Source organism: Gobius niger (genome assembly GCF_951799975.1).
Source record: "Gobius niger genome assembly, chromosome: 2".
In the NCBI taxonomy this organism is placed as follows: domain Eukaryota; kingdom Metazoa; phylum Chordata; class Actinopteri; order Gobiiformes; family Gobiidae; genus Gobius; species Gobius niger.
In genome coordinates, this window is record NC_136853.1 from 27,362,605 (window position 1) to 27,375,148 (window position 12,544).

Sequence of the window (12,544 nt, forward strand, 5' to 3'; positions counted from 1 at the left end):
TGAATGAATAGTGCAATGTGAAGCGTCTTTAAGTGTCCAGAAAAGCGCTATATAAAACCAATGCATTATTATTATTATGGTGAATGCCACATTTACTTCAATCCATTCCAAATAAATATTCAGTTTTTACTTAATTTAGACATTAGAGCAGACATTAGATATGAAGGGGAATAACCTTAAGCATTAAGCACATACATTTGGGGGTGAAATCAGTACCTTTGAATTAGTAAAAGTAGTTATGTTGCCAAAAATCATTAAAGAGGGGGTATTATGCGTTTTTCAATCACATAGCACCAGTCTATATCACACTACAATGATGACGAAACCTTCTGTTGGTCTGTAAATGCAGTAAATTAGAATAACTGCCTTGTATAAAATTGCTCTCTCAAAATGGCCGTAGCGAATGTCTTGAAATAGGCCTCTGTCTCTTTAAGAACCTCTTTCTGACCCTTTCCGACACGCCCCCTCCACACGCTGTCTGTGGCATCAGTGGGGAGGGGGCTCTGCTGAGGAGCAGTGGTTGGTTACTCGGCTGGTGACGAAAGCTCGTAGGCGTCTCCAGGAGGTGGAGGCGTTCCTAGGAGGACTCAGGCAAACCTATCCCTAAAATGGCTGCCATCAGAGTTTTTACAGATTACTCAAAAATACGTGAATGTGCCAAGGCAACACTTCAGGCATGTTTTTAATGAGGGAATGACATAACATGATGTAAAGCTTGAAAAAGTCCATTTTGCATAATACCCCCCCTAAGTGTCACATTTTTTAGACAGGCTTCTTTCGGGTGCTAAAGTTTCCCGTCCAAAAACATTCTCAGTCACAGCGGCTCAGGAGCAACACCTGAACACAATTTCGTTGTTGACAAATAAAGCACTTACTTACAAGGTATTTATCCTACAGTCATGGCTGGATGTTTTTTTTTAATGTAATTTTAGCTGTACAATAATAAATTCCTTTGAATAGAGACTTGGGGTTTTCGATGTCTCGGACTTTGTGAATGGTAATATATCGAAATTCTCCCCCTTTTAAGACACTTCCTGTATCCAAAGATCAGTAATAAATATGACAAAAATATCCAACCAGGGAAAACTTGGTGGAATCTAATAAATCACGTGTGGTTTGAGTGTAATAAAACGATCAAGCCGCATCTATAAACCATGTTCTCTTATATTTGTGATTGGAAAGGCAAATGGATCAGAATTGTTATTCAGAATTAACAAAAGTACAAAACAAAATGTATGACATTACAAAACAATATAAATGATTAAAAAAAATGCTTTGGTAATCACTTAGATTGTGTTTTAGTAAAACATTTACTGTGTTTAGAAGACATTTGTTATTTCTTTCATAATTGAAAGTGACAGAGAAAGGAAAAAAAGTTACATACATGAATAAAAGATGTGTAAAAGAACCAAGCTGCCCGTGTACAGAGCTCAGCTGTCAAAAACACCAGTGCCTGATCAAGACTCTCACAGTGAAATCTTATTGTCGTCAGACGAGCAAATCAGTCCTGTCATTTTCATTTGAGAACGGTTGTAACAGCCTCCTTGATACAAGACACGGCCCTCTGGATATCCTCGTCACTCTGTTCAACAGTAACCACCACCCGGATACTGCACACAGACACACATCGTGAATACACTTTCAACATTTCAACAATATTTGGAGCATTTTGTGGCAGTATATCACCTGGGTGCAGGTAGAAAACGCTCCTCCTTTTCAAGATACCTTGCGAGGGTTAGAGCTACATTTCTGTCCATACACTGACACAAACAGAGGAGAAATATAAGAATTTCAAAACTACTTTATCATTAAAATACATCTAGTTACATACATATTCTACAACGCTGCGAAGCTGTTGCAGATCAGAGTCTCTGGAGCCTGTAGTTCTTTCAAGCTGTAAGTGAAGTGCTGGGGCAAAAGGCACTCCCACTAGCTTCAGGCCATGTACACTGTGGAATAAGCACAGGGTCATTACAGAAGTGTTAAGGCTACAGTAGTCAAAAGCTATTATACTTTATTAAAGCAAAACAAAAATTAATGCATGTACACTGTGTGACTGCTTTACTTACTTCTGTAAAGCCTCATAAACATGTTTGCACTTTTGTCTCAAAATGGAGAAGATATCTGCGCACACAAAGCAGAATTCATACATATAAAATCGTAGCATTTAAATAAATAACGACACGCATTTCTTCATTAATACCTGGGTCCTCCTCCATGATGTTGAGCCCCTCAATAGCTGCAGCCGCCAGCATGGGAGGCAGTGAGGCAGAGAAACAGTAGCCCTGTCCTGAAAGACGCTACAGACATAAGAAAAAAAATTATAAATGGAAGTTTACAAGCGAGAAAGATTCAAAAATAATATACCTGGTGATCAATCACGAAGGACCGACCACAGCAGAACCCTCCGATGGAGGCCACGGCATTTTCCATGTTTGCGCTGATCAGATCAATATCATCAATCTGTATGAAGAGCACAGTCAATGCACACAGGGATTTTGCTCATAGTGTACAGTTTAAAGTCAAATATGTGTTAAACAGTGGACACTAAGAAACGTCTCTCAGTTGCCTTCACTCGTCTCTGTGGCCGTAAAACTGAGCAATCACAGAAATGACTTTGTTTATTGGGATCATGCCAAATACACGATACATGTTTTGACAGGCCGCTTTGTTGTCGGCCAGAAAATGTAGTCCTGTATGTTGAGAGTAGCGGTATGTTGATTCAGGAACCAATGTCAACTGAATGAGCAACAAAAATAAACTTACATTAACTCCAAAATGCTCTGTGACTCCCCTGCCATGTTCTCCTAACACTCCAAAGGACATACTCTCCTCCAAGAAAATCCGCACTTTATATTTGTACTTCAGCCTTACCTGAAGAAAAAGAAAAAAGTTGTACATTTTTCTGTTTTGACTAGACTCTTTTAATTCAATTGTCATTGATCTATCATCATTTTAGAAATACAAACCAGGTCAGGGAGAGGGCAGACATCAGCTGTGTTTATGTACAATCCCTCAGCTACAATGAACTTCCTGGTTACTCGAGCCTTTTTGGGATTCTGAAAATGGATTAAAAACAGCCACAAATGATAAATTACAGAACTGCTCAGCGTCAAAGCATTCACCGCCATTATTTTACCCTAAATGTTATACTGCACCTTCTGGTCCTCCAGCTCCTGCTCCTTCAGCAGTCTCTCCAGATCTTCCATGTCATTGTGTTTAAAGTATTTGATAAAGCTACGAGATGCTTGAAGGCCTTTCTGGATGGCAAAGCAGGCCGCCTCATCTCTGGGTGTGGAACGTTAAACATTGGTAATTGTGCAAACTGAGAACAATGAAAATGTTAGCGGAGAGAGACAGACTTACACAAAGATGATGTCGCCCCTCTTGGAGTAGGCCGGTATTGCGCTGGCGATCGTTGCAAAACCGTACGAGTAGATTATGGCCTCTTCGGTATTCATAAACTTGGCCAAACGACTTTCCAACTCCAGGTGAACATCTATGAAAACAAACACGATCGAAAACATGCGCAGCACCAAATACATGTTTTGAGGAAACTGCTTGACTCACCAAAAGTCCCATAGAAGCCTCTCGGACCACATGTGCCCACTCCATATTTTCTGAGAGACGCTAATGCTTTTTCCTGAGGTTAGGAATTAAAGAAAATAGTAATTAAAAAAACACATATTTATACAAGCCTTTCAATCATATGACTTTTGCTGTTATGGCGGCCATTTTGAATACCTAAGTAGAATTATGCAGTACTACATGTAACAATAGCTCTCCTCAGGATGAAAATTAAAGACAACTGACAGTGGCATTTTGATGTACTCATAATCATTGCTCAAGAAGATAACATTAAAACATGGCCCCAGAGACACACATTTATGTGAAGAAACCAGTGAGTCGGTGTTTAATATGGTAGCATTCTACCGCATTTAGCTTCAACAGCTCAGCTCTGACCTCTGAAGGCTTTCTGTTTCCTCTTTGATGTGTTCATTTAGTCTGAGAAGTGAAGCAGATCACATTTGCTGGTTTCTTCACATAAACGTGCGTCTCTGGGGCCGTGTTATTACTGTCATCTCTTGAGCAATGATTACGAGCACGTAAAAATGCCACTGTCAATCAGTTGTCTTTCATTTTCATCCTGAGTAGAGATATTGTTGCGTGTTGTAGAACTGCATAATACTACTTCGGTATTCAAAATGGCCGCCGGAACTATGCGTTACGTCATTGGAAACGCATGTGTGAAGAATTCTTGTTGATAACCATTTATGACAAACTCATACACATACTTTGACTCGCTCATTATCCAGCAGACCAAGGAAGTTAAAAGAAGCAAAATTGATGCATTCTTTTCCATTAATGACGATTTTGTGGCTGGGAGGCCTGTAAAGATAAAAAAGCAAATTAAATGTAATGTTTGTGTTACAGAAACAGAGCACGTCATCATTTACAGTTCTCCTCAAACTTTACCCTGTTACAACATCATAGTGAAAAGCAGGATGGTCTTTGGAAATCGGAGGGACCAGCGGCTCTGGCTGCCATTCCTCGATCAGATCTTCCTTTTCCTGTAACGAGAGGGGCATGAAAATGACTTTGCACTTTACAACCACTATATTTGTTTGTCTTTTTTCTGCATCTCTACCTTCTCTGTCAGTTTGTACGTCTCATGTAGTCTGTAGGTCTTCGAGAAGAGCAATCTGATTATCCAGAGTATGAGGATCCCTTCCAGAATCAGATGATAAGCAGGCGCCTGCAGAAAACATGGTCAAACAGGGGCATAGTGTGGCTGCTGAGGTAATTGGGTGTGAACTGACTGCATACAAGTGTTGGTTTGTGTTAGCTGGTGTTGCTTCTCACAACTTCAGCCACCCAAGGAAATGGTTCGTGTTTACCATGTCAAAACCACAATGTTATTTCGAGATGTTGCCAGACAGTTTTTTTTTCACAGAGAACAGTAAGAGTCTGGACATGGCATTATAAACCCATTTGGGGGCACATACATGCATACACTGAAGTTTAAGTAATAGCCTCCCTTACTCTAGTGAAGACATTTTCGCAGACTGGTCACATAAAAACTTAATGATTCCAGGTAGGGTATCCACACGCCCCTTACATCATCTGAGCACTTCCTGACTGAAAACTTAAGCTGATGTCAAACTATTTAATCAAACTTTTACCGAGCCTGGAGGGAAAAACATAGCAAACACTACAACCGTGTACATAATGATAACCGACAGAGTAGTTTTATAAAAGCATTTACCTCATAAAACGCCTGCACCATTTCCACCAACACCCATTGCTGCCCGGACGCCATGTTCTTCTGCAGCGTCACCAGGCGTGCTGCGTTCACGTCCGCAATGAAAATGGGGAATGCTCTATGATTTTCGTGATTATGAAAGTGCACATAAAAAACACCTTTTTTTTTTTTTTTTTACAGTTTAATGCTTATTATACACGGCTACATCGCCATCTGCTTCGTTATTTTATTTATTTTTCTGATTCGTCAATGACAAGCATTTGAAATAAAGTAAGTAAGTAAGTGCTTTATTTGTCATTGTACAACCGTAGAACGAAATTGTGGGGGGAAACCATAGCACCCGGAGGAAACCTGGCTGGCTGCCTTCAGTCTCCTCTGATCCTCTGAAATGGTGCAGCGCCGCCTAGGTTTTCCCTGTTTCAGAGCGTGGTGTTCTGCACTGGTCTTCTCATCCACCTTCCTCTTCTCCCTGCACAGCTCCCTCTGTTGTTGGTTTACTTTTAAAAAGCTGCTTTCTTCAGGACCTTTATGGCCATTATGCATAGCCAACAAAAGACATAGAGGAACATTTCCACAATATGCTTTTAATTATTAATAACATTATTGCTGGAATACATAATATGTTAGTAATTTTAGTTGAGTAAAACATTTACATGGCCATAAATTCACATCCAGTTTATTGCTGATTGACAATTTAAGGAAAAACAATAAACACTGATGATTGTGATCGATACCTTTTCAGTAACATGCAAAGCTCTAAAATACAATTTTAACTCATATAACGCAGAACCAGAGGGATTTTCACACATTGTGTCCAAAACATGTCATGTCTCACAGTGACGGAATGTGGGATCCTGAGTCAGTGAACACTTTAAATGTGTACAAGTGTGGATATTTTTTTTAAAAAGTGAAAAGTACAAAAACAGAGTAGTGTGATTGTACACATCTGCATTCTGAACACTTTAAATTAATCAGATAAACTAAGAACAGCCAAAATAAAATTACTAACTGTATACTACGCAAATAATATGTAGTATAGTATAGTATATATTTAGTATATAGTATATTATTATTATTATTATTATTATTATATAACATCTCTTATGTAGTTTTATTTTCTGTCACTAAAGTAACAAATATTGTATTTTACTCTATTCTAGCAAGAGCAGCAAGAGAGGTACGTCTTTGGGAAACATGACTAAGATGTAGTTTATAGGACAATCTGACTTGTGAATCTGGAATAATAAGCAGCATATGATCGCGGTCCAACACCCGTACGTCTCCAGATCTGAGTCAGTGTCTTTACCAGGAGCACATTCCAGCTCAGTGACTCCCACTCCCTCGGCCAAAATTCTTCTCAACAGACATTGTGGGAGCTAGCACCTCTCGTGAAATGAAACAACATTAACGTAGTAGATTAATAGTATGGGATAATATTTTATGAATCAATGTTCTGCTTGCTCTTGAGCACCATTTAGGTCAAGGGTTCCCAATCTTTTTAGACCAGGGTCCTCAAAATGATCATGCAAACAGTCCACTGTAAAAAACAAATTAGTATTATAAATAATATCAGTCAAAAACATTTCAAATCTGATTTAATATGTATTTACATTGTTTAGTTTGTTATTTGAGTGCAATTCAAATATTATATTATATATCATATTTTTGGGACCCGACCCCCACTTTGGGAACCATTGATTTTGATAAATATAACCATTTATGATAATACAATGGAGCACGTGCATCATCAGTTACCAAAAGCAGGGAACAACTAAAATGAAACTCGAGGCATGCTTGGGCCTTTTGGTGAACACAGTTAATAGCTGGACCCTTTCTCTGGACCTTGGTAAGGAGTTCTTGGCACGAGGAAAAAACTCTTCAACAGTCATTTTTGAGATTTAATTATGGGTAAATTATATAACTCATGTGCGCAACTGATATTACAACAATTAGCTTACATTTTTAGTCTTAGCAATCCAGCAAGGCAAACTGTGGTACACTGTATCAAAGAGGAGGGTCATCATCAACACTCAGGATATAGTCCTGTTAAAACCTGCTTCCAAGTGTTTTTCCAGCCACAGCTCTGCCAGCTGCATTGTTGATGCAAACGTACTTGCTCTCGACCCAAGGCACATTTTGTATTGTTTCTGCTCCAGACTGGAGTTGCAGTGAACAGGATGGTAAATATGCACAATTCCGGGTTCTTGACTACGCAAGACTTTTAAACCAGAATGAATAATTTTTGTAAATAGGTCTACATCCTCCAATCCCCAACCTAAAATTGAGGTATCAAAGCCTCCAGCTTTTATCAAGTCACTTTTAAAAATGCAAGTGATTCCAAAGCCATAATCTCGCCAGAACCCACTTTTCTTGGTAAACACAAATTCATTATCTCTTGGATTGTTTTCTGCATAAACTATCTTTGGGTTGTACTGGCTAAAAACTATGGGAAAATAAGCCTGTTTCCCCAAAACTGTATTGTCTCTGCATCGTTGTACGGCGTCTGCGTTAAATACAAGATCAACATCACAGAAGAAGAGGAGAGTGTCATTATCTAGCAGGGCAGAGCCAATCTCCAAAGCAAGTCCTCTTGAGAAGTTTCCAGTCATTGGAATCACAGTCATGTCGGCTTTGGGGTGCTTTCTGCTGTACTCTTCTATCAACTGAGCATGCATCCCTTTGATCTGACTGTTTTCATTATCAACTAGAATGATGGAGAGTTTTACATTTTGCTTTGGAATCAAACAGACCTTTTCAAAGTTGTCCATGAAGCGTACAAAGATTTCATAGCGGCCTGACAGTGGTACAAGGATGTGGACTTTCTTCTGATTTTGGCCCCACATCTCCTTCGTCGGTTCATAAAACTGAAAAGATGACAAGAATTTGAGGGAGTTTGAGAGAAAACTCTGTGATTCAGAGTTAATAGCGGCCACAAGTTCGTTCACATCCAATTGTTCAGTTTCAGTGACAAAAGGTTGGCTGAAGGACTGTTGAAGATAAGCATGCCGCCTCACGGGCACTGTTATTTTGCGCCCTTTATGTTTTTTATACAAAAGCAGTAAGTCTAATATGTATTCAGCTCCGTGCATCGGATCCACTCTGTAATACCCATACTGTACCTCTTTAAAGTCAATAACGCGGCCACGTGCCTTTGAATTTTCATTGATCATTTCCATTACTTGCATTATAATGTCCTCTAATGCTGTTCGAAGTGAATTTCCAAGGCTTTGTCTCGCCATCTTGTTCTCAACAGCAGAAAAGATATGACGACTGGTCAAGAAATCCCACTCAATCACATCATTTCTATCATTCGGCTGAAAGCGCATGTAGGAAGGAAGGGCACCCAGCTGCTGGTCTTCCCATAACACCTGCGTGTCACTGAATTGGCTCATGATGAGTCCTTCACGATGAAGCAAGATGCTGCGATAACGAAGTCTGGAAATCTCGCGGCTCAGCATGAAGCTGTGGAGCCGGTACTGGTATGCAGGTTTTTTGTTTGGGTGGAGAGTGATGGCATTGTGTATCTTTGGGCTGTGGAGTTCTTCAATAAAGCCTTTTTTATTCTGTTCATAGTTCTCATAGAAGAGTTGCTGCATCTGTGAAAAAGTTACATCACAACTTTATGCATTGAAGTCTACTTAGCATTTTAGTTTCAGTCATGACTGAGAACATACCTCATAAGACCACACACATTGCGTTCCTCCAAATCGGCGCACACAGCGGCCCACCTCCACATCCTCATGTGTGGTGTACATCTCTCTGAGACAGGTGCTGATGTGCGGCACCATCCTGCGCAGCACTTCCCGACTAAAGATCATCCCCGGACCTCCCATGCAGAAGTTCTCTCCTGGCTCCAGTGCCAATCTACCCAACTCCTCTGCCATGCCCAGGCCAGTTTGACCAAGGTACAGGGGTTTACTGCTGTTCAGGGAGCGGAGAAACGACTCCAACTTTTCACCTGTCATGGAGTAAACAGAAAGTTTTATTAATAATAATAATAATAATGTGGTCAATAAATAGGAGAGACCGGGGCTATTTGTCATACGGGGTAATTTATCACATTGATTTTATCACCACACTAGAGGGCGCTGTACGCTGGTACTGATATATAATATGTGTATTGGTATTCTTCATCTCTTCCAATAGAGTTCGGGAATGTGATGTCATTTTTTGCATTAAAACATTTGGACACCACAGTGTGTATTTACCAGCAGTAACTCAGCAGCTAATAGAGTTGTTCCACAGCTTTTTACTCCACTTTTTATGCTGTTTTTAGCTAATGTTAGTCTATGGAAATGTATGCTAACAGCTGCAAAGATGGCGGATCTCCATGGTAACTGTGGAACTTCCTCTATAATAATTTTCTCATTTGGACTGAAGACATGAGGAGAGGACAATTTTAATTGTTTTTATGCCTTTTCCCAAACTTTAATGTCAGGGTTGTTTCTGTAGTAAGAGCTATCCTTTTGTTAGTGTCATAAACAAAAGACACTGATCTGAAAGACAGAGACGTTAGCTTTGATTTGAGCCGTTTTAGAGCCAACATGCTAAAGCCGTTTTTTAGCTAGCTTGCATTGTTCGTAAAGTGGACACTCAGGGGTATTTGTCACAAAGACTGAGGGGTTATTTGTCATATGGGTTATAAATGGTGGGACATTTTTTTCTTTTGTGTCTAATATGTTTTTCTGATCACTTTATTTTAACATTAGCTTTTATAGAGGCCGTATGTTTGGGACATTTTACACCTCACAGAGAGTTTTGCAAAAAAAAAAAAATCAACAGTTTGGTCAAATGAACACATCTGGCATTGCGACTGCTTTATTGTTTTGTTTCTTAATTGAATGTTTTAACTAGTAGCGGGACTCGATTATTTTTTTAATCGAGTTAATTATGGCCTTTGTAATTAATTAATCGCAATTAATCGCATTTAAGCATAATTTATTTAGGGGTTGTGATTATTTTTTAGAGGTATATTTTAGATGCTTCTTTGTATTTTCCTGCATTTGAACTCATCTGAAGTGGAGATGTGAGGCCTGTGTGAACATTTCAAGCACTTTTTGGAGAATGATCTTTTCAAATAAGTTTATGTCGGCGCTTAACTGTGTGAAAACAGTCAAATTGTTTTTGGATTTACCTGTTTGTGACTTAGCAACGTCTGCAGGTGTCGAAAGCTAACAGCGATTAATTTTGATTCATATTTTTAATCGCACTAAACCTGTAATTAATTATTTGTAATTAATCGAAAAAAGTCCCGGCCCTAGTTTTAACATATTTTCTCCTTTTATCTCAAAAAGAAAAAAGTTACAAAGGTTTATAAAATTTCAAGTCAACATCAAAAGCTCCATTAAACACAAGACAACCAAGCCCACGCCTTGCCCTGCACACAGATACAGACATAGAGAAACATATGAACACATTTATCACATACAAATAAAGTCAATTGTAAATCGGGCCCATATGGATATTTTCTCACAGCAGATTGTTCAGTGGAAGTGAAAATACGGCAGTTGTAGCTAGCGCTAGCTAACCGTTAGCATTAGCCCGATGCTAACATGTAGCATTATGTTAGCGTTCTCCGTTATTTATGTATTTATAGGCTGTTGGACCACTTTGCTCCTCCCCATGTCTTTGTATCTTTATTTAGTAGAAAAATATATTCATAATTCAGCATTTGTTAAAGTAGTTTTTGAAAAATTAGAGAAAGTTCAGATTTTTCTCCAACTTGTTTTCCCCCTTAACTGTTTTTAAACATGACCATATATGGTCAGAGATGCCGTCTGTATCTATGGGGCACATTGTCACAGTCGATTTTGTTGTGTTTGACGGTTAATAATTATTTATCGAAATAGGATCGGAAAAATGGAAGCGAGGTCTTTTTCAAGTCAAGGGTTCAAGCTTTCATTTAATGCAGGTCTGACTCTTGAGGGATGTTCTGTTGATGAGCAGTGAACTCTACAAAATAAAAAAGAGTGTGACAAATAGCCCCGGTCCATCACCTCTTATGTAGACATCATCATCAGCCCGCATGAACCACTCGTATTTATCCAGGTAGTGGTCGTGGATGTATTTGAGCATCATAAATGACTTCTTCTGTGGAGGGTAGGAGTCATCCACACCCGCCAGTGAGATCACGGGCACCGGTGCGGGCATGGGGACCACGTCCGAGCCAGCGCTGGAGAAAAACTCCACCTTCCCGGGAATTGAATGCGCCCAAGTTTTGTGGGCAGCTACAGCCCGGGACGTCAAGTACTTTTTGGCAGTCATAACACCGACGTAGAGGAAACGCCTGGGGCTTCTGAAGGGCGTCCCGTTCCCCTGATCGCTGTAGTCAGAGCTGAGGAGTTTGTCTGCCCGCGCGCTGATCTGTGGACTGTCCCGATCAGCGAGAGACGCGGTGTCCCCCAATGCCCCTGGCGCTTTCCCGACCGCGACGTCCCCATAGAAAGAGCACGCCGACGACTTCCTCCGTTTACTGTCCAACACCTGAGGCACAATGAGCCACGATGATGCCGTGAACCCGACAAAGATGCCAAGAAAAAGAGACGTCCACGGCCTTCGGGATTTCAGAGCCATGGCTCCTCTAAAAAATCACACAGCGAGTTTACTTCTGCGCCGTAAAACATGAATAGACCCGTTGTTGATTGAGGTGCTGACGTGTATGAGCATCCACTATGTGTAATCCAGCAGACCTGTCCGGCACAGTTCTCGCCATCTTCATCCTCAATCATTGATGCGAATATTTTCTTTACAAAGGAGAAGCCTTCAGAGCGGTGTGTCGCGGAGGTCAAGTCAATTAGAAAACAAACAAAACTACCCCTGCGTCCAGTCACACACCGCGAGCGCCTGTTAACATTATAGTAATAGGCTAATAACTGACATAGCCTCGCGCGCTTGTCCTGTTCCAGCTGAGGCCACGAGACATCATTCACACTCCATGCGTGCGAAGTATGATTGAAGAAAGAGGAAACACAGCTGTCAAAAAATAGCTTTGTAGCGGATGTACGATTGAGATAAATTGACTAAATGGAGCAGCAACTTGTCATCTTCCCTAAACACAAGTGGCTCTGCTCGCATTTCCTTTATCTGTTCTCCAAAATAAATGTTTACTTCCCTTTTCTGCACACACAATATTCGTTCCCATGAAAATTCCCATGAAATAGACCTTTGCCCGAAGATTTTTGCTGATAGTTAGAAATGCAGTGGGGAAATGAATGTCAACAGATCCTTAATGATTTATTTTGAAAGTGTATCTACTCTCGTGGTTGTTCACTCAAACCTACC

General features: G+C 40.2%; 2 protein-coding genes across 2 annotated transcripts; both read right to left on the minus strand.

Moving 5' to 3' along the window:
* Positions 1 to 1,349: 1,349 nt before the first annotated feature.
* On the minus strand, positions 1,350 to 5,351 carry sptlc1 (serine palmitoyltransferase, long chain base subunit 1). Its single transcript, XM_079551710.1, has 15 exons — positions 5,267 to 5,351; positions 4,649 to 4,756; positions 4,477 to 4,571; positions 4,296 to 4,389; positions 3,571 to 3,643; positions 3,367 to 3,499; positions 3,159 to 3,288; positions 2,970 to 3,059; positions 2,767 to 2,874; positions 2,368 to 2,463; positions 2,204 to 2,300; positions 2,070 to 2,124; positions 1,832 to 1,949; positions 1,687 to 1,760; positions 1,350 to 1,610 (listed from the first exon to the last, which is right to left on the minus strand). Exons 1-15 carry the CDS (start codon positions 5,318 to 5,320, stop codon positions 1,517 to 1,519), a joined length of 1,419 nt encoding a protein of 472 aa, XP_079407836.1. The 5' UTR covers positions 5,321 to 5,351; the 3' UTR covers positions 1,350 to 1,516.
* Positions 5,352 to 7,237: 1,886 nt separating this feature from the next.
* chsy3 (chondroitin sulfate synthase 3) lies at positions 7,238 to 12,313 on the minus strand. The gene is made up of 3 exons (XM_079551332.1): positions 11,260 to 12,313; positions 8,938 to 9,221; positions 7,238 to 8,859 (listed from the first exon to the last, which is right to left on the minus strand). Exons 1-3 carry the CDS (start codon positions 11,834 to 11,836, stop codon positions 7,294 to 7,296), a joined length of 2,427 nt encoding a protein of 808 aa, XP_079407458.1. The 5' UTR covers positions 11,837 to 12,313; the 3' UTR covers positions 7,238 to 7,293.
* Between the last annotated feature and the right edge of the window lie 231 nt (positions 12,314 to 12,544).